The sequence below is a fragment of the Myotis yumanensis genome, unplaced genomic scaffold, assembly GCF_028538775.1.
Source record: "Myotis yumanensis isolate MYYU_CA2020_CCGP unplaced genomic scaffold, mMyoYum1.0.hap1 SCAF_4, whole genome shotgun sequence".
In the NCBI taxonomy this organism is placed as follows: domain Eukaryota; kingdom Metazoa; phylum Chordata; class Mammalia; order Chiroptera; family Vespertilionidae; genus Myotis; species Myotis yumanensis.
Window position 1 is genome coordinate 105923815 of NW_027223755.1, and position 20990 is coordinate 105944804.

The following is a 20990-nucleotide window of genomic DNA, read 5'->3' on the forward strand; positions in this document are numbered from 1 at the left end:
TGCTAGGAGCTTGAGCATGAAGTGAATCTTCTAAAAATCTTTGAAGCCAAAGCAAAGGGAAGCAGAGGTCAAAAGTCTAATGATCCCGTCTAAGGTTCTGGATCTAGTGATGGCCAAAGTCATTAAGAACACTGCAGTTTTTAGTTATACAGCCCAATAAATCCTCTTTTTAAAAACAAGTAACATTATCACCTGCCACTGAACAGTCCTTAATACACAGCTTAGAAAGCATGAGTCCTGGGGTCTGTTAGAATAACCAACAGTTTATTAAAAGCTTGCCATGGGGCTCTGTGCCAGCCCCGTAGCTGGAGGGGCTGCCATGACTGCCCCCAGACCTGGGAGCAGCCCCTTCCAAGGTCCTTCCCTTGTTCCCCTGCCCCAGCTCTGATCTCAATTAAAAAAAAAAAAAAAAAAAAGACAAGACGGCACAGGACTTCAGACGGCAACAGGGGAATGGAGAGACCCAGGCATCCTGACCCCAAGACCCCATCCTTATCCTTCTTCCTAAGAAGGCCCTTTCCTCCCGTACTCCCCACCCGACCCCCAGACTTGCTCTGTCACATCCCAGGTCTGCGGGGGCCTGGCGTCCCCAATCCATGGCCCCAATGCAGGGAGTAGTATAGTTCTCTGAATATATCTAGACCCACCCTTCCCCTCCCCCAGGGGACTAGATGAATATTTGACACGAACATCTCCCTCCTTTTCCAAGGCGGTGGTGGAGAGAGACCCTGGCACCATGGTGGGGAGGCAGGGGCTCCTAGTCAGCCTTGAGGAACCTATGCCCAAGCTGACCCTGGGCCACTGGCCAGCCCAAGAAGCTCATGAGATGAGGTTTGAGGGGAGCTGGAACTAACATCCTGTCCCCCACCCTTGGGTGGGCCTCAAGCTTATAAGCCCTCCAGAATCAGGCTCCACCCAACCCTGCCCCTGCCCCCTGCATCTGCTTATCCACCTTGCACTTCAGGAATAGAAGTGGGAGGAGCCATTGAGGATGTGGGAAGCGACACTGGTGCTGCGGCTCAGAGGCCCAGGCACTGCGGCAGCAGGTGGGCCCACATTGTCACTGCCACTGCCCCCCGAGGCTGCCCGTCGCAAGGGCTGGGGGCTGTTTCTTAGCAGTAGCAGGGCTCCACCACGGGGTGTCCCACTCTGTGCTGGGGGCCCCAGCCAGTTTGGGGGACCTGGGGGAGCCAGCAGAGAGGGCTGACGCCAAGCTGGGGGGGGCATGCCAGGTGGAGGAGGGCCATGGCTCCAGTGTGCTCCTGAACGGGGAACAGGGCGGGAGGGCCAGGCAGGGGCAGGGGGAGGAGCGGGATAGCCCTGGGCAGCAGCCTCGGCTGGAATGCCCCCCAGAGCCATACTGGAGAAACCCAGCCTCATGCTCTCAGCATCGAAAGCCTCGATCTCACGGGCCTGCCGCTCGAGCAAACTCCGGATTCGTTCAGAACGCCCTGTTTGCAGGGCCAGCAGCTCCTCTTCCACCTGGAACACCCAGAAGAGATTAGAGAGTCCAGTGAGGGCTAGAGGGGACTGCCCACCCCATCCTGGAGGCCAAGCCCTCTTACCCGCTGCTCTAGCAGTGCCCGCCTCAGAGCTACTCTCTGTTCCAGCTCTCGCAACTCCCTCTCGTGTTGACTCTCCGTGCGAATCTTGATCTTACTCTGATAAGCATTGAGTAGCTCCAGCTCCTGTTGAAGCTGCTGCCGAAGGGCTTGGAACTCTGCCTCCTGGGTCTCATCAAGCCGCAGCTGGAAAATAGGAAGAACTAATTTTAGGGGCCTCTCCCCGACCCCCACAATCCTCCCCTGCCCCAGGTAGGCCTGGGCCCTAAGGTTTCAAGAAGCAGCCAGTGTCAACATCTACCAAAATGAAAGGTCGTCATACCCTGTGACACAGCAATTACACTTCCAGGAATTTATCCCCAAGGTATACTTGCACATGTGCTCGAAGGTGTTCACTGAAGCGTTGTAATAGCAATATACTGGAAACAACCTAAATGTCCACCAATAAGGGATGGGTTAAATAAATTATGGTATATTCATACCATGGATAATTCTATGCTGTTAAAAAAAAAATGAGATATGTGTACTGGATGGGAAGAGATCCAAGAAATATTAGGTGGAAAAAAGTTAAAGAATAGTATGTAAAGCATGATTCATTCTTGTTTAAAAATTTTATGTAACTTCAATATGCATAGGAAATAACCTAGTACAATGAATTATTAACAATAATTCTGAGAAGTGGGATTGGGTGAAAAAATGGCAATGAATAGTGTTACTTTTACACCATGTGTATATTTAAGTGACCCATTCCATGTTACTTATGTGTGATCACTTTTAGAACAGCAACCTTCAAAATCCTCCATAAGTCAGGAAATTGGCCTGAGGGCTACAAACATTTTGATTTTCTATTCACACATTAAACTAACTCAGGCTCAAGGAAAAATTACAGCCACACTTTCCTTGGTGGTTCTTGGTAGAATAGGCAGGCTGGCTTTGTCAAGACCTTAAGAAAATACTCAAGCGAGAGAATAAAACCATTGCAGAGAATACCAACAGTGGGAGACATCTGAGGTTTCCCAGGAACAAAAAGCCCCTTCTCTATCCACCCCCTCCCCTGCTTTCATGGCCCATAACCCAGTGGGAAATAGAGGCCAATCTCCGCCATGCTCCCTCTCTGGACCCCAGGCCTCACCGCCTGTGAGCTGAGCATCTCTGAGATGGACTGGTCGTATTGTTCAGCTAGGATTGCCAGCTTTCGGGTCTGTTCTTCCTTGAGCCGCTTAAGGAGGCTCTTGTGCTGAGCTTTAGGCGTAGTCTCCAGCAAGTGTGCCCGCAGAGCCTTGTACTGCCGAGTCTGGATCTTACACGTCTCCTGGAACTGCTTCTTGATCTGCAGCTCCTTAGACTATGCAGTGGATGGACCGAGGGGAAATGGGGGCAGGGGAGAGGAAGAGGGAGAGGAGGAAGAGGAAGAACAGGAGGAGGAGGAACAGGAGGAGGAGGAACAATCAGGGGAGAAGGGGAAAAGAGAGAGAGAGGAAGAGACAGAAACAGAGACAGGGAGAGGGAGAGAAACAGAAAACATGTTAGACAGAGGGGGCGGGGGGAACTGTATACAGACAGACATGGAGAGATGGGATTGTGTTGAGAGAGATCAGGAAGATTCTCAATGGGCAAGAGATGCAAAGAAACAAGGTTCCGAGAGCATGTTCACAGAGTTGGGTGGAAAACACAAGAAACAGCAGGAGAGTTCATGGACAGGGAACTGGAATCTTTAGAGTACTGAGGGCATACAAGAAGCTTTGACCATGCACAGAAAACATGACCTAGAGATAGAAGCATGTGAGCAGATACGGAATGTGTACAAGAAGAGTGAGAAAACCAAATCACACAACACACCCATGGAAGAGAGCAACACAGCTAAAGACAGAGGAAGGCCCAGGTTCAGTACCTCTGGGTGGGAAGGGTGAAGGACATCCACCGAGCTGAGAAATGGATAAGAAGAAGTGGCCCCATCTCAGGCCACATAAGGCAAAGGGGCAAAGAAGTGGCCAGAAAGGGCCTGACAAGTTCAATGGGCCAACAGCTGCCACCCTGGCCAGATTTCCACATTCCAGACATCCCCTTACACACTCAGCTCCCATTCCAAGCCCACAACCAATCCCATTTCCACAGCCCCCATACTCTCTTGCTTGGCCCCCAAACTCATCATCCCCTACTATTCAGGGTTCCCAGTTCCATCCCCCAGCCCTCTAGAATAATGCCTGATGCCAGGAGAGAAATTCAGCTCCCAGAAAGGGAACAGGTTGGGAGACAAAGCAGGGGCTGAGGACAAAATTACCAGAACCTAAGGACTCTCTTAAGGAATCCACAAATGGGAACTGTGGGCATAAGATATGTCAAAGCTCAAAGAGGTCCAGACCACCAAGCTGGTGGTGGTCATGATGTAATAAAGTTATGACGGCAGAGAGGATGAGGCTGAGGAATGAAAGGGGTTGAGATAACGTAGATGGAGGTGAAGAGGTCATGGGACTGGGGGCCACGGGTCTGGATTGGGGCATACCAGGGAGGCTAGGCGGCAGGACAAAGCAGACAGAGGCAGCCTGGGCCAAAGGTATAGTTCCGCTTAGATATTTTATTTGTGTTTGTCTTTTTCTTTTTTTGATGGGGGAAAGGGGGTAGGTTGGAAGGGAGACAGAAAAACAAAATCAAAGAGAGAAAAAAACACATGACTCTTTCCACCCACCACCACACCTGGCCCAGGCCTGAGTGGATGAGGGTGAGGATGAGCACACAGCGGGAGAACAGCAATAACTTAAGGTGGGGGAGGAGCTTCAGGAGAACACAAAGTGTAACTTCTGAGCTCTAGTGGAGGGGGCTGCCTGCCTAGAGGTCCAAGGGTTGGGGGTGGGGGGAGCACACTGAGGAAGGAGGTATGAAAGGGAGGATTGGGACTGCAGAATCTTCGCTGAGTAGTGGGAGATAAAGTGCTCAATGCTCTAGATTCGGGCTGATGAAACGCCAGAGTTGGTCACCTCCAGGGAGGCAGGGCCCGGGACTGACGGGTTCGGGATTTCCGCCCAGCTAGAGTCCCTGGTGGTGGTTGGTGGGAGGCAGGGGGCCCTAGCCTGCGCTGGCTGCGTGGTAGTAGTCGGGGAATACGGCTGGGCCGTTCAACCCGAAGCAGGCCCCAGCTGGCCAGTGTGTGGATAGCCCAGGGAGGTAAGCGGGAGGCCAAACCCTGGCTGGCCCGTGCCAGGTGCCAGTTCCAGCCCTTACACAGGGCCCAAAACCTTGCCAATAGGGCTAGTGGGTGTCGGGAAGCCCGGGAATTACTCCGCCGAGGCCCAGGGACAGGCAGTCGACTGCGGAAGCCATCCTTGTTGGTCTTGGGGTAGAGGGCAAACAGACCCCGGTCCCCCACAGCCCCACAGCCCTGTAGGGCCCTAAAGGCCATGGGGGATAGGCGCAGCAGAGCCCGTAACCAGAGCCGAGAGATGCCCCGGCGAATCTGAGGTCCCTGCTGCCGCACCCATTTGCCCCCAGCTGCCATAGCTGCCAGTGGTAGAACCAGGCTTGGCCAGGCTAGGAGCCAGGCGGCCCCAAGGCCCAGAGGGACACCCATAAGGCCTCGGCACCAGCTCAGACCCAGGATAGCTCCCAGTGCAGTGGCTTGGGCAAGGAGTAAGAACAGACTGGGGGGCAGATGCAGAGCTGTACAAAGAAGTAGGTAGGAGGCCCCCAGGCCCACCAGCCCCACCTCAAGGGCTAGCAGCGAGGCCTGCAAGCCACCCCCACCCTGGGCGGCCAGCAGTGGGAGCAGCAGCAGAAGTAGTAGGGGCAGGAGGCCAGAGGAGGACCCCACTGCAAAAGAGAGGCCAGCCAGGAGGCCATGGGACAGGAGTCCAGGGAACTGGCTAGCAGGGCCAGGTCTCAGATATGTTGGAGGGGGTTCAGGGGGGATGTCTGGTGAGGGACAGCCATCTCCAGGATCCCTCGGAGTCCTAATTGGAGCCCCCTCCTCCTCTTCTTCCTCTTCCTCCTCCTCAGGGACTGGGGTCAGAGCTGGGCCTTGGACCCAGCCAAACTCAAATTCCTCATCCAGGAGGCTCCTATACTCCTTCTCCCACAACCTCCATGCCCCAGCCGCCTCCTGGCCCAAAATGTTCCTTTCCTGAGGTGTCAGGGATGGGACTCTTAGCTCCTCTATCTCCTCCTCAGTAAGACCCCAAACTTCCTCATCAACCAAACACCTATTTTTTTGTGGACTGGGACTAGGGGTTCCTGATTCTTCCCCCAAAATCCTCTGCTCCTCTGGTTCCAAGGTGGCCCCTTCCTCTCCCAGAATCCTTCTCTCTGGAACTGCTTGCTCCTCCTCTCCCAGAATTCTTTGGCCAAAGACTGCCTCCTGGCCAGATGAGCAGGGATGCTCTTCTCTAGGGGTGCCTGTGCTGGGTGGTCCCAGAGCCCCAGGAATGGGGAGCGGGAGGGCCGGGGGACGCTGGCCTGCACGTACTTTGAGGCTCTTGGGCTGCTGGCGAACCTGGGCCGCATGCTTCTGCCGCAACTCTTGCTCACGCCGCTTGTTGTACTCCAGCTGGTTGCCCAGCTCTGTCTGGTGCTGCAGGCGGGTGAGCTCTGCCCTTGTGCGCTGTACAGCCTGGAGCTGTCTTAGCTCAAGCTCTCGTGTGGCCTCATGCTGCCGCAGCAGCAATGCACACTCCAAGTCCTTCTGTGTTTGTTTCTTGTTCAAGTCCTGAAGCAGAAGAGAGGCGGGGCCCAGAGTCCAGTTAGGAAACCTTGTTGGTGTGAGAGCCCCAAAACTCTGGCAGAAGGAGCTGAGGGTGGGAAGATGAGGGATATAAGGGAGCCAAACTCCTGGCTGGTCTGGGAACAGAAATTTTTAAAAAAATATATATATATTTTTATTGATTTTTTACAGAGAGGAGGGAGAGGGATAGAGTAAGAAACATCGATCAGCTGTCTCCTACACGCCCCCCCCCCCCCCCCCCCCCCGGATGTGCCTGCAACCAAGGCACATGTCCTTGACCAGAATCGAACCCGGGAACCTTCAGTCTGCAGGCCGATGCTCTATCCACTGACCCAAACCGGCCAGGGCTGGGAACAGAATATTAAGGGAACTCTAGCAGGGTCTTTCTGGTGGGCATGAGAAGCAAAAGGGGTGTTCAAGAGAAGCAGAACCATAACATGAAGGTGGGCTGAGGCAAAAAGACAAGTGAGGCAAATGAAAAAGGATGTCTGGGCCCGGCCAGCATGGCTCAGTGGTTGAGCGTTGACCTGTGAACCAGGAGGTTGAGGTTGGATTCCCTGTCAGGGCACATGCCTGGATTGTGGGCTCCATTCCCAGTATGGGGCATGCAGGAGGCAGCCAATCAATGATTCTCTCATCACTGATGTTTCTATTTCTCTCTCCCCTTCCCTTCCTCTCTGAAATCAATATATCAATATATACCAATATATATATAGATTATATTATATATATTATATATATCACTCTGAAATCAATTTATATATATATTGATTTCATATATATATATTTTAATTTTTATTTATTTTTTTAAAAATATTTTTTATTGATTTTTTTACAGAAAGGGAGAGGGATAGAGAGTTAGAAACATCGATCAGCTGCCTCCTGCACACCTCCTACTGGGGATGTGCCCACAACCAAGGTACATGCCCTTGACTGGAATTGAACCTGGGACCTTTCAGTCCTCAGGCCGACACTCTATCAACTGAGCCAAACCAGTTAGGGCTATGTATTTATTTTAAAAGGATGTCTGGGATCCGGGAGGGGAATGGGGTGACCCACCTCTCGCAGCAGATCTTGGTCCAGGCTATGACGAGCCAGCAGCATTTTGCGCTTATATTGGCGACACTGCAACTCAAAGTATTGGCGCTGCCGCCGTAGCAGCCCTGCCTCCTCTTCCGCCTGGCACTGCTGTAGCTGCTCCTTCTGCCGCAAAAGCCACTCAGCCTTCTCCCGCTTGGGTGTGCTGGGGTTCTCCTGAAGCTCCTGGGCAGTGGGGAGAGCAGGGGGGTCAGGGACTGCCTCTCTCACCACCAGGCCCTATCCACTGCTGGAGCCTCTCCCACCTCCTTTAGTTGCTCCTTCCGAAGTTTGTAGGTTCGCTTCTGCGCCTCCAGCAGGGCAGCCAGCTCCTTCTTCTGCTGCCCAAGGATGTGCTGCTGGAACTTTCGTTCCTCAGCCTGGGCAGCTCGTGCCTCCTTCTCACCAATGGCCTGGTGCCGCCGTGACAGCTTTTCTGCCTCAGCCCCGAAGCCAGCCCGCTGTGCCTCAAGCTCTCGCTGCAGCCGTGCACTATGCTCCTCACGTTCACCCCTCAGCCGTGACTCCAGGGCCAGCAGCTGTTTCTGGTGCTGTCGTCGCATCCGCTTATAGCCACTTAGCTGCTCCCTCAGAGCTGAGTCCTGCTCATGCTCCTGGATCTGACGGCTGACCTGGGGCGGGAGAGAGGATGAGAAGGGCTCAGCCTTGGCCCCCATTTTATTAGCACACACAGTCTTCATGCTCCATGAAGAAAGAACATGGGTTTTAGACTCCTGGGTTTAATTCGCACATTTGGTACCTCCCTCACACATAACCTCTCTGAGCCTGCCACCTCAACTGGATAATGACAATATAACTGACTTCACAGGTTGATGAGATAATAAAAGGTACTGAGCACAGGACCCGGTGTAAAAGTAGGACAATTCAGATTAGTTCAAAAGAGTAATCATACAGTCCAGGCCCGTTTGGCTTAGTAGACAGAGCATCAGCCTGTGGAATGATGGGTCCCAGGTTCGATCTGGTCAAGGACGCATACCTAGGTTGCGGGCTCGATCCCTGGCCCTGCTCAGGGTGAGTGCGGGAGGCAACCAATTGATGTATTTCTCTCACATCAATGTTTTTCTCTGTCTCTTCCCCTCTCTTCCATTCTCTCTAAAAATCAATGGAAAAATATCCTTGGGTGAGGATTAATCAGAACAAGAAGAGAGTAATCATACAGACCTGGGTCCCTGTCCCAGCTCTGCCACTTACTAACCATGTGACCTCATGAAAGTTAAGGTTGCTAAACCTCAGTTTCCTCGTCTGTTAAATGGGGCCATAATACCTCCTCATAGAGGGCTGTGGAGATTAACTTTGATACATACTAGTATGTACTAGTGTCTAGAACACTGTGAACCACTAAGTATTGGCTTCGTTCTCCTTCAGCAAACACTGAGGATCATTATAGCCCAAGTTCAGAACTGGATCTGGGCCATGAGATGTTGGTATAACAAGAACACTGGGACTGGATGTCCTCAGCTGAGATTTGAGCTCAGGTCCATTGTCCAGGTGGCCAATACCCTGGAAGTCACAGATTTCTCTGCCCAGTATCACAAAGAACCAAGCATCACTGGATTTGAAGAGTTGACCTAACAGAACCAACCACATGCAGAGATCACTAGACCAAGTAAGGGGTTGTTGGTGCGAGCAGCTAAGCAGGAATGTAATCTAAATGTCTACCCACTTTTCCCTGTCAACTGGGAAAACACTGCTATGACTTAATGTTAGGAAAGGACCAACGTCTGCTTACAGAATTTGACAACCATCAACAATGCTAGGGCAGTGCCTCAGGCAAGCAGGCCTCTGAGTCATGGCTGCCCCACCTCTCAAATGGGATCATCCTGGCTCCCTCCCAGAGGAGCCGGGTTAAATATAGGCATGTATGTGAACCTGAGAGCCAATCACTGGTATGAGGCAGATGCCTGACCACCACCCTAGCCCTCCACAAACACAGAATCCAGCATATCTGACATAATGCTGTTCAGGAGCATCCAATTGGCCAGGGGCCTGGGAAGGCACCCAAGGAGACATGATTTAAGCCCAGTCACAAAAATGGGAGTAAGAGTTTGCCAAGCTAGGAATACCCAATGTGGCCAATCCCCTGGAGGTTGAAGTGAAGAAAAGGCAAGAGACAGCTACCATAAGTGAGGGTAGAATTTGAACTTAACCATGAGCCATAAGGAGAAAATCATTTCTGGACTTAGATGATTGGGCCCTCTGGCCCGAGGGAGAATGGCTGCACTTACCAGGGAGGCAGTACGGATGGTGGCAAAGTGGTCCCGGTTGCGGCAGTAGGCCCGGCGGCGGGCAGAAGAGGTGGTAGAAGTGGGAGCTGGGGCTGCAGGCTGCTGGAGAGGGCCCTGGGTCAGCTCTGGCTGGTAGGGGTCATCATATAGGTTGTCAGAGCCCTAGAGGGAAGGTGGAAAGGATACCCAGGCTCAGAGGCCACTGGGCCCACAGGGAGTTCCTTGCAGACCCAGTCAGATTTAGAGAAGAGGCAGTCATGCTTGGGCGGGAGAGAAGGGAACCCAGACGATGCCTGAGCTGAAGAGCTGGGGTTGGGCCTTTCCACTGTCAGGCCTACTCAGGGTGAGCTGCATACCGGCAGCCGGTGGATGATGGAACTGTGGGAGGTGACTGTGTGTTCCCCCTCCTGCATCATGGCCATCTCCCGGGCTTCAGGGCCTTCCTCCTCTTCTTCCTCCTCTTCCTCTTCCTCTTCTTCCTCCTCATTGTCTGAAGCATCTGCTAGGCTGTTGACTGAGCTGCTCTGACTAGAGGCGCTGATGGACATGCTGGGCACTGAGTGGCTACTCTCTAGACTGGTCAGCGTCCCAGCTCGGTGCATGTAGGGCTCCGCCTCCTGTAGACAGGGCGTAGGCTGTTGGGCAGGGAAGGGGAAGAACAAGGGGTGTGTACATGGAGGTAGCACAAGGAGACAGTGGGTGTGAGGAGAGATGGGTAAGGGGGCCAAGCAGCTGCTACGAGGCAAGTACAACATGGTGGTAAAGGGTGGCAGGGCAAGCTGGGTCACCTCCTCCTCCTCTGGGGCTTCAGCACCAGGGCCATTGGGTGCCTCTTGGAATAGTATCTTCTTCATCTTGCGGTACTGCAGGTTGTCCAGCTCCCGCACAGCATCCTTGGTCCTCTGAATTAGGTCCATGATGACTGTGGGTGGCCGCTCCCGGAGCACAAAGCGGTGCTGGGGAAAGAGAACACTGAGGCTTGCTGCCAAGCACCCCCACGACCCTCAATATCCTATGGGTGCTGGCATTCCCTCTAGCCTGAGGCAATCCCCTGGGACCCATGTCCTCATGGGTGGATGCTGGCCTTGTCTCAACACTTCCTCCCACATTAATTTTCACCACCCAATCTCCCCGGTCTCTTTTTCTTTCACCCATGGCTGACAGGCAAGACCAGTCACATCTGGATTCCAGTCCAGGTCCTCTATCAAAGTGCTGCATGTCCATGGACATGTCATGAGGCCTCTCTGGGCCTCATAAGCTATCCCACAATAACAAAACAACTGTCAAACTAGACAATCTATGTCAGTTCCCAACTAGGGCTCCTTAGGCCCCCATGGATCTGTGAAGGGAATAGGGGCCCCTCTACTTTTGTTAAGTCAAAAAACACCTAAGGGAAATAATACATTTACCCATGACAAGGCTACACAGGCTTTTGGCTTGATTTACATCAGATCAGTGTAGTAACCCTGGTTATCACATGCTGACCAGAAGTCCTGGCTCGCAATTATATACATCTTTGATTAATAAAAGATGGGAAAACAAATTATTACTTAATAAAAGCAGTCTGGTAGACAAAATCTAACAACAGAGTCCATGGGGTAACAGGGAGGGGGTGGGAATTAATAAATGAAGTTTTTGGTGGGAATCACTAATTTCATTGAGGGGTTTCTTGTACCTCAAACAAGCTACAGTTCTAGAAGAATCCTAGGCCAGTGAGTCCTCACCTTCAGAAGAACCTCTGAGGTTGGTCTGTCTTGAGGGATTTTCTGAAGACAGGAGTCGACAAAATTCCGGAAGTACTCAGACCTAGTAGTCACAGGAGGGTGAGGGAGGGGTGGGGAAGGGATGAGTCAAGGCAGCCTTACCCTATGGCCTAACCCCTGGGCCCAGGGATCCAAGCCCTTACCAGTGTCCTGACTGGAGCACAGGGGACTCATTCTGTGCAATGTGGTATAAGGCACTCATCGCATTCATGTTAAACAGTGGTGGTTTCCGTTCCGCTACAAAGAAAGGTCAAGTGGGAGAAAGTGAGAGATGGCAGTGGGTAGAGGAGAAAGGAACAGAAATCAGAAGATTTGGGTTTCACATTTCAGCTCCCTGATTTCTTGGCTGCATGACTCTGAGCAATTCACATAATCTCAATGCACTCCCTCTGTAAAATGCAACACCCGTCCTTTCACCTGCACAAGGTGAAGTAGAGATCAAATAAAAAAACACATGCAAAAGCACCAAAGAAGGCAGAAGAAAGCACATTCAGTTATCAGCTAAATTAGTATTTATTAGGTGCCAAATGAGAACAAAAAGCTTGCTAAGTATTATGGGGAAGGCAAAGAAAAACAAGAAATAGGTCCTGTCCTCAACGAACTTCCAGTCTGACAGAAAGATTAAATAGGGCTGGACAAATAATATCAAGTTCAAACTGTTAGCTGGCACAAGAGGGAGACGGGTAAATGGCTGGGAAGCTGGGTGTGTGGTGGGCCTTCCCGCTGGTACATTTGCAGGGAATTCAGGGAAGGTCTTTTGGAAAAAGGGATATTGGAGCTAGACCTTAGATGAGAAATTGCAAGCCAGGAGCCCCAAGCAGCTCAGTCAAATGTTTTATGTTGTTTATGTTTTTGGCCCACACAGTGATTTTTAAATTAAATTCCACATAACAAATAATAATAATCTAACTCTCCAGTTTATCTTAAAAACTTAGATCTGGTGAATTAGAGCCTAAATTCCTGCATAACAATGGGCTGGAGATAAGCAATAGCAATCTCCAGTTTGCCAAACTTCCAGTTTGCTTCTCTGATCCTGACTGAGTATCAGTTGCCATTTATCATCAAGATTGATGTGTTTTTTTGTGATTTTTTTTTTTTAATCGTAGAGAAATATTTCTCTGTACCTATGTCTTTACCAAAACTAGGAATAAAATGGACAGCTCTAGATTTATCTTATTCTTGGCCTGCTTCACATCTTTGCATAACCTGTCTGGTTGCGGCCTCAAATGGTAAATGTAGACATGCAGAGATGGCCATGTACGAATTTCTGCCCTTGGGCAGTGGACACAAAAGAAATCAAGGCAAGAAAGTGGAAAAGTTCATGGCACACAGGGATGGAGCTCCTGAAGAGGAAAGCCAGGCTTTAGGTAGCAGTCTTTAGCTTGGTGTAAGAAAAGATGGATATGACTTCAGTCTTGAAAGCAACAGAGAGCCACTGCTGGCTCTGAGGAGGGAGTGAAATAACAGAGCTTAAGCAGATGTCTGTGACATAGGAGAGACTGGCAGTAGGAAAGATCACTGCAGGAAGTTGCTTCTAAGAGTAACTAAAAGCATCTTTCTTTTTTGTTTGTTTGTTTGTTAATCCTCACCTGAGGATATTTTTCCATTGATTTTTAGAGAGTGGAAGGGAGGGGAGAGACAGAGAGAGAAAAACATCAATATGAGAGAGATATATTCATTGGTTGCCTCCCACATGGGCCCCTACCAGAGCCGGGGATTGAGCCTGCAACCCAGGTACGTGCCCTTGACTGGAATTGAAGCCACGACCCTTCAGTCCACGGGCCAATGCTCTATCCACCGAGCCAAACCTGCTAGGGCAACAGCATCTCTTTCTTGGGACAACTAGTCTATGTTTGGCACCCTTTTGGAGGTCTTACAAACATTATCTCATTAAATAGTTGTTTCAATAGTGCAGACAGACAAATATGAGAACCTTGACATGGCTTCAAGGCATTATGAACTCACTGGAGTCTAACTCTGTCCGTATCACTCACTGCTCTTTACTGCATTATTCCAAATAACTGAAACTAGTTTCAGCTCCCCATGCCTGCTCTTACCTGTCTGAATGCTCTTCCCTACAGTCTTCAAACAGCTAACTATTATTTGCCTTGTGGTTCTATTTAGATATCTCTGCTACAAGGAGACCTTCCTCAGCCTCTGAACTAGGTCATATCCCTTGTTTTAGAGTTGTACTATTCCTTTAACTCCCCCATTCAGCTCTTATTACATTGAAAGAAAACATGCCTGTTTTCCCAACTTGAATATAAATTCCATGAAGGCAGGAGCCTTATTCACTACTATACCTCCAGAACCTACTAGCACATACATGGTACACAGTCTGCGCTAAAAAAAAAGTTTAGAACTAGAGTATTAGACAGAAGAGATGAATGCTATGAAATCTTTAGGTATAAAAACTGGCAGAATTTGCACGAGCCAGTTTGGCTCAGTGAATAGAGCATCAGCCTGCGGACTGAAGGGTCCAAGATTCTATTCCGGTCAAGGGCATGTACAGCGGTTGTAGGTTCCCTGGCCCAGGTTGGGGTGCATGCAGGAGGCAACCAATCGATGTGTCTCTCTCACATCAATGTTTCTCTCTGTCTCTCTCTCTCCCTTCCACTCTCTACAAATCAATGGAGCGCTAGCTGATTTGGCTCAGTGGAGAGAGCATCAGCCTGCGGACTGAAAGGTCCCAGGTTCGATTTCGGTCAAGGGCACATGCCCAGGTTGCAGGCTCAATCCCCAGTGGGGGGCGTGCAGGGCAGCCGATCAATAATTCTCTCATCATTGATGTTTTTATCTCTCTCTCCCTCTCCCTTCCTCTCGTATTAAAAAAATAATAAAAATTAAAACAACAACAACAAACAAATAAAAATAAAAATCAAGGGAAAAATATCCTTGGGTGAGGATTAACAAAAATAAAATAAACAAATAAAAAATTGGCAGAATTTGACAGCTGCCTGTATTGGAGATCAAGGGTAGAATCAAAATGAACAGAAGCCTGCAGACCTTAAAGGATGGTATGGTATGGGGATAAAAAGAGAGACGGGAATGAAGGGAAAAGAGGATGGAGGGAGCAGAGTGGAGATATCCTTACCCAGCTCGATGCACGTTATCCCCAGTGACCAGACATCCACCTTGCCATCATACTGCCCTTCATCCATTGCCAGGATCACCTCCGGAGCCATCCTGGGAGTTCAGACCAAAGAGACTAATTACCTGCCCAGATCCTGCCAACTCCTGCTCCCAACTTTCTGGCCGCTCTCTCCAACCACCACCACTCCCACTCACCAGTACGGGGTGCCCACAAAGGAGTTGGCAGGTGCCATGATGGATGCGGAGCCGAAGTCCCCCAGCTTTACCAAGCCTGGCTCTGATAGCAGGATGTTTCCAGCCTTCACATCCCTGCCAAAGAAGCGAAGCACAGGAATAAGACATGCATCTCAGGAAGGCTGGGTCGGGGCTATAGCACCAAGTTCCAAGAAGGCTTGTAGCCCAGCTAAATGCAGAGTGGTGTAGTGAGCACTCCCCCTCCTTCCCAGCCATCGTCAGTGCTGCTTGTACCTATGGATCATGTTGTGGGAATGCAGATAAGCCAGGCCCTGAAGGGCCCCGTGGGTCACAGCTGCAATCTCCACCTCCTGAAGGGGCTTCTTGTGCACTAGGGAGTGAGGGAAAAACATCAAGCTGAGGGAGCCCAAGGGTGGGACTGGAACAAGTTTCCTTTAACCCTTCCCCTTCAGCAGGGGTCCTCAAACTTTTTAAACGGGGCCAGTTCACTGTCCCTCCGACCGTTGGAGGGCCGGACTATAGTTTAAAAAAAAACTATGAACAAATTCCTATGCACACTGTACATATCTTATTTTGAAGTAAAAAAACAAAACGGGAACAAATACAATATTTGTATTTGCATGTGGCCCGCGGGCCGTAGTTTGAGGACCCCTGCCCTACAGCTTCTCTGCTCTTCTCCCTTCTTCCACTTGTTGGACAGAGTTACTTACCTTCTAGAAGGTCAGAAGCTGAGCCCAGGCAATACTCCATCACCAGCTAAGGAAGGGTCAAGGGTCAGAGATCAGCAGAACTGGCCACCCCTGGCCCATCTCTCTTGGGCAGAGATCCAAAATAGAGAGCTTCCTTGCTCTATCCTCCACTCAGGCAATGCCCCGAGGGTAATGACAGGGAGGAAGGACAACTGAGAAAATGAGGGGGTGGTGGGAGAGTCCCTAGAGTCAGAGCCTCTCCCACCTGAATCCCTTCAAAGCTCCAATCTCCATTCCAGCTCTTCCAACCCATGTGCCCTTGTTCCAACTGCTACTAGTCTATGTCACCCTTCAAACCAGCCTCTCCTTCTGGGCAGACACTGCTGCTCATGGCTTTGTCTGAGAAATAAAAAGGTTGGGAGAGACTCACTCCTTCCCAAGATTCCCACACCAGCAGTCCAAATAGGGCCCACCTAAGAGACTAGACCAAGATAAGGATGGGCCTGAGAGGGGGCAAAGATCAGGCCAGAGACAGGGGGCCAGCTCACCCAAGCTGTGTGTTCCCTCAGGTAACAGCCCCGGTACTGAATGGTATTGGGATGCCGGAGCTTCTGTAGGAACCGAACCTCCTTGATGATGTCCTGCCACTTCTGGGAGGCGTCAGGGGGAGCAGAGACTTATTCAGTCTGCATCTTGAGACAGGAGTCTCCTACCCCCAACCCGTTCTTGTTAAGTCTGACCCACCTCATTAGACTGCTTCCCACTGTAGGACATCTTCTTGATGGCCACCACCTCATTATTCCGGACATCCCGGGCCTAGAGGACCAGACCAGAAGGTGGTGAAGGCACCCAGTGAGAACTGGGCAGCGAGAAGACTTGCTGGCACAGCAGGAGAGGGCGTGGTGTAGTATAGAGAGCTACTTGGAGGTCCACAGGGGGGAGAATGCAGCCCCCATCCCTGCCCTACCCTCCCAAGCCCCAACTCACAAAGTACACAGCTCCAAAGCTGCCATGGCCAATTTCCCGAAGGTCAGAGAAGAGCTTTTCAGGGTCATCCTTGAAAAAGAGCTCAGCCACATCAGGGTCCTTCAGGCTCCCAGCCCGGCTCCCAGCTGGCATGGTGGCCCCTGAGGGCCCTGAGAGTGGGGCCTGACCTGGAGAATGGAAATGGGGCCAAGGATGGGCTCTCAGAGAGAGAGGAAGGGGCTGCTCAAGTTTCTGCCTTCTCCTTCCCAGTTCCCTGATGAGGGGGAGGCACTGCTGAGGAAGGGTATGGGGAGATTAGGAACATTAAAGCTCAAGAAAAGAAAAGAAAAAAGAACTTGCCCTGGGAATCAAAGAATGGGCCACAGGGCCAGAGTCCCTAAAACAGCTAGGAAGAGTGGGAGCTAAGCATTCTTACCACCCTCTTCAGACCTCAACAAGCTCCATTTCCCTATAACCCCTACTTCCTCCTTCAAGAATAAAAGATTCTGCCTCCCAGCCAGATCCCCAAATCCCCAAGTGTCCTGTCCCACAAGTCCCACAATCCAAATTTCCAGGCACCTTCCCATTCCTCTTAGCTTTGAGGCCCCCTCCTCCCTCAACCTCTCACACTCTGAAGAGAGCAGGAAATGGCCAGGCCGGAGGCAGTGGAAATCCGGCCATTGTTAGAAGTGGGTACTGGCCCAGAGGGGCCAGAAGACTCATTCTCAAAAAGGGCTAGGGACACAGTGGCAGGGAGATCTAAAGTAGGAAGGACAGGGAGAGAAATGGCTCTGTGATCTGGGCTACCTTTTCAGTCCAGCCCAATTGCATAGGCATCACACACAGATACAGGGCATTTACGGTGTACAAATAACATTTATTGAGCATGTGTAGCAACACCTTACATACATTACCTCCCATTCAATCCTCACCACACATAACCTTATGAGGTTATTACTGGTACTCTTATTTTGCAGATGAGGAAACAGGCTCAGGAAGGTTAAATGACTTTCCCAAAACTGGTCTTCTACCACTGTGCTTTCAAAACAGCACCGTGAAATAAGCAGGGCAGGATCATGATCACCATTTCACAGATGAGGCCACTGAGGCACAGAAAGGAAAGAGGACTTCTCCAAGGTCAGAGAACAGGACCTTCTCCTCTCCAGTCAGGCCTGTGTGCTCATTCCTCTCTAAGCAACTCACTACAAGCTCAGTCGCCTCCTACAGGAAGCTTTCCTTGATCACTCGGTGCTGAGGGAGAACTGCTAGAGCACCCAGCCAAACATCCAGAGAAACTCCAGCATCAAAGCCAAGACCCCCCCTCCCCCCAGACACACACCCACACCCACACCCACACCCACAAGGGGATTCCAGGCCAAACTCCTGACTAAGCACTTGTTGGAATTCAGGCACAAAGGAGCCTTCAGAAGAGCTGGACTCCAGGGCAGTTCTAGCTCCTTAAAGAGCCTACCAATCTAGCATGTAATTATATTGTCATGCATTGTTTCCTATTGTGTTGTTAATTTTGTCTCCTCAGCTCAACTGGAAGCTGGTGGGCAAGAAGCAAGCCCAGCTCACTCTAGTGGCCCCCAGGGTGCAGAGGGCTCAGAATAGCCTGGGAGATTGATTGCCCTCAGCAGCTCCCAGGCTGCTCAAAGCAGGCCCTTTCTCCATTCTCCTGCCAAGCACCCCTCACCCCAACCACACAACCACACACAAAGGCAGGAGCTCACAACTTGCCAAGGGAATCTTCTTGACCTCTTTACCAGCTCTCAACCAAGAATGCCAACACAGAACCCTAGGCCACAGGACATGGGGCCTCTTCCTCAAATAACAGCGGACGTTTGAACGACGACCAAGATCTGCGCTACATCATAACCACCTTCTAAAATGGACAATGTTAGCTCCATTCTGCAGACGAGGAAATCCAGGACTGTCTATCCCTACACTACCAGGAGTACATTCATCCTCAATATACAGCAACAGGGCTTTGGTAAGTTCCTTAGAGTTGGTCTTTTCAGGAAAATGAATGATAGCAGAGGGCTGTTGTGACATTTTTAACGAGATCCCATACTTAGGAACACTACTCGGACATTTGGCATATGGATTTTTCCTTCCATGCCTCCAGGGTCACCACAAGGTTTTAATACTTTGGGGACATCCCACCCCAGCAGCTTGGCTTTAACTATGAAGAGACACCATGTGTCAGAAGAGAGGGCGCTCTCAGGAACCCGGGCCAAAGGCTGGGATCACAGTAAAGGTGAAGGTCAGAGTGCAGAGAAAAATCATGAGGCAGAGGTAGGCGCCCGAGCCTCCCTCCCATCTGGAAAAGCTCCTGAGTACAGCCCTCCCAAACAAGGAAGCTCTTCTTCCTCCTATTCTTAAATCTTACCACAACTCAAATCCTGATTCTGCCACTGAGTGACCTTGGGCAACCTCTCCGGGCCTTAACATTCTCAACTGTAAAATGGGGAGATCGCAATAAAAGGACAAAGGGGGCCTTAGCCCGTGTGGAAACTTAAGGTTGCCAGTTCAATTCCTGGTCAGGGCACGTGCCCCCCGGTTGTGGGCTCAAGACCCAGTGGGGGGCAGACAGGAGGCAGCCTATATAGATAGATGCTTCCCTCTCATGTGCTTTGCTCTCACATCGGTGTTTTTCTCCCTCCCCCTTTCTCTCCAAAAATCAATAAAAACATATACTTTTAAAAAAGGGTGAAGGGGGAGGGGGTCACGTGAGAAAACGGGTGTACAACACTTTGTAAACGATAGATCGCTGATAACTGTATGAGATTCATACGACATAGCTGGGGGAAATACTGCCAGGCACCGCCAAACACAAATGCGCGCACACACACACACACACACACACACACACTTCCTTGAAAGGACAAGAGACCCAACCAGGCCATGCCTAAAACACGGAGCAGCAGACCGACCACGGGGCTCAGAGACGTGGGGACCAACACCCCAGACCAGCCAGTTAACAGGCTACAATAAGGCAGAGGAGGTGACTGTGAGGGGCACAGCTAACGGGGATCAGAAGGGGGCAAACCCATCCGATGAGCTCACACCCCCAGGGCGTGACGCCGGTGACAGCAGAGACCCCGTCACCTGAGGCCCCCATCAGACAGACATAATGAAGGGACGAGAAAGGGGAAGCGGCGGCAGCAGAAGGCAAGGCTCGTCAGAGGCTGACCACTGCCCCGTGGGGCTTCCCCCTCCCGAGGCGAGGGCCTCGGCGGCTGAGAAAGGAGCACCCTTTCTTCTCCATACCAGACACAGGGACCCGCGTCCCTGCACCCCGGGTCTCACCTGGTAGGGGTCACTATGGTGCCCCAGCGCTTCCGACTCCTCCTGGGGTCCTCCAGCGGCTCGGCCAAGCTGGGCGAGGGGCAAGGAGACCTCTCCCCTCGCCACCTCCTCCTCGGCTTTCTCCCTCCCCGAGGGGCGGGCCCGGGAAGCCTCCCCGGGAGGGGAAGGGGTGACAGCCTGGTCTGACCTCGCGGTCCAGTCCTCCTCCTCGAGGGCGACAGCTGCCGAGTCCCGGGTTTCTGGCTGTGGGGTCTGAGCCCCAGAGAGCCGAACGGGGGGAGCTGATCTGGGATTCGAACGCGCGGGGAGTAAACCCCGGATACTGCTGCCCGCAGGGCCCTGAACCCCGGTAAAATAAGGACCCAGGTTTAGAGAGGCTGGGACCCAAGTCGCGGATATCTGCAATCTGTGGGGCAAATACCCGGAGACTGGAGAAACGAGGGGTCAAGCCCGGAAATTCAGGACTGAAGCACCAGAGCCCCAGGTCTCCGGCCGCCGACAGGGCGCCCACCCCTAGGACGTCCGGCCAAATGGCCCCTCTCACGTCAGGATCGGAGGGTGACAGCCCCACTCCCGCCCCGGCCTCCTCCCCTTCTCCTTCTCTCTCCTGGGGGTAGCTGAGAGACGGTAGCTAAGGGCAGTCCCGGCACCCTCTCGCCCTCTCCTCTTCTGTCTCAGCTTCTCGCCGCACCACAACCCAGGTCTCGTCCCGGTCTCCCTCTCCCTCTTCCTCCCAATTCCAAGATGGAGACCGGGCGGGAGCGCGCAGGCGCCGTAGGGACGCCCGTCCAAAGAGGGCGGGGCCGCTTCCTCTGGGGCCCCGCCCCTCTCTCCTGTCCGCCGCGGCTGGAAGACAGGCAGCTAGGGAGCCAGAGTGCGCACGCGCCCCGCCACGCAGACCCGGGTGGGAGGCGGGGAGAGGGGCTAGGCTTGGGGAGGGCGGAGTCCAGCGCGCTTTCCGACAACTGGCGGTGGAGGGGGCTGCGGCGCATGCGTTCGCCCCACCTTAGCGGGGAGCCCGAGCTTGTTGCTAGGGGAAGCTTTGAGGGGGCGCGGGCGGAAGGAAAAAGTCGTGACCGCGCCTGCGCGCAGGGTAGATCCTGGGAGGAGTGAAGGAAGGTTGGTGTGTGCCGCGGAAAAGGCGGGAATATGGGCCGCTCAGCTTAGTAACCGGACAGCCTGGCCTTGGGCTACCAAGTTCGAGGAATCTTTGCTGGGTAATCTGTCACATCCTTTCAGCAAACTGAGGCCTTTTACATGACCAAACCCACCTGACTCTCGCAACTAGCTGTAATTATTTCATAGGCACAAGGTGGCAGAGCTGGGATCAAAACCAGGTGTTTTCCAAAGCCAAGGTACAACCCTGGGGAGAGCTG

The 20990-nt window shown here is 51.9% G+C and overlaps 1 protein-coding gene across 4 annotated transcripts; it reads right to left on the bottom strand.

The window, feature by feature from the left end:
• Window positions 1-243: 243 nt before the first annotated feature.
• Window positions 244-20358, bottom strand: TAOK2 (TAO kinase 2). 4 transcript variants are annotated; one of them, XM_070413516.1, is made up of 19 exons: window positions 19615-20358; window positions 16324-16490; window positions 16081-16152; window positions 15885-15986; window positions 15358-15403; window positions 14921-15017; window positions 14648-14761; window positions 14454-14545; window positions 11503-11596; window positions 11321-11402; window positions 10385-10552; window positions 9953-10213; window positions 9597-9758; window positions 7617-7982; window positions 7333-7536; window positions 6019-6258; window positions 2695-2907; window positions 1566-1748; window positions 244-1482 (listed from the first exon to the last, which is right to left on the bottom strand). In XM_070413516.1, the coding sequence occupies exons 2-19, from the start codon at window positions 16453-16455 to the stop codon at window positions 961-963; spliced, it is 3150 nt and encodes a 1049-aa protein (XP_070269617.1). In that variant the 5' UTR covers window positions 16456-16490; window positions 19615-20358; the 3' UTR covers window positions 244-960. The 4 variants fall into 4 exon arrangements, with proteins under 4 accessions (XP_070269617.1, XP_070269616.1, XP_070269615.1 ...); XM_070413515.1 differs by having other exon boundaries at window positions 9953-10231; XM_070413514.1 differs by lacking the exons at window positions 244-1482; window positions 1566-1748; window positions 2695-2907 and having other exon boundaries at window positions 4118-6258.
• Window positions 20359-20990: the final 632 nt, after the last annotated feature.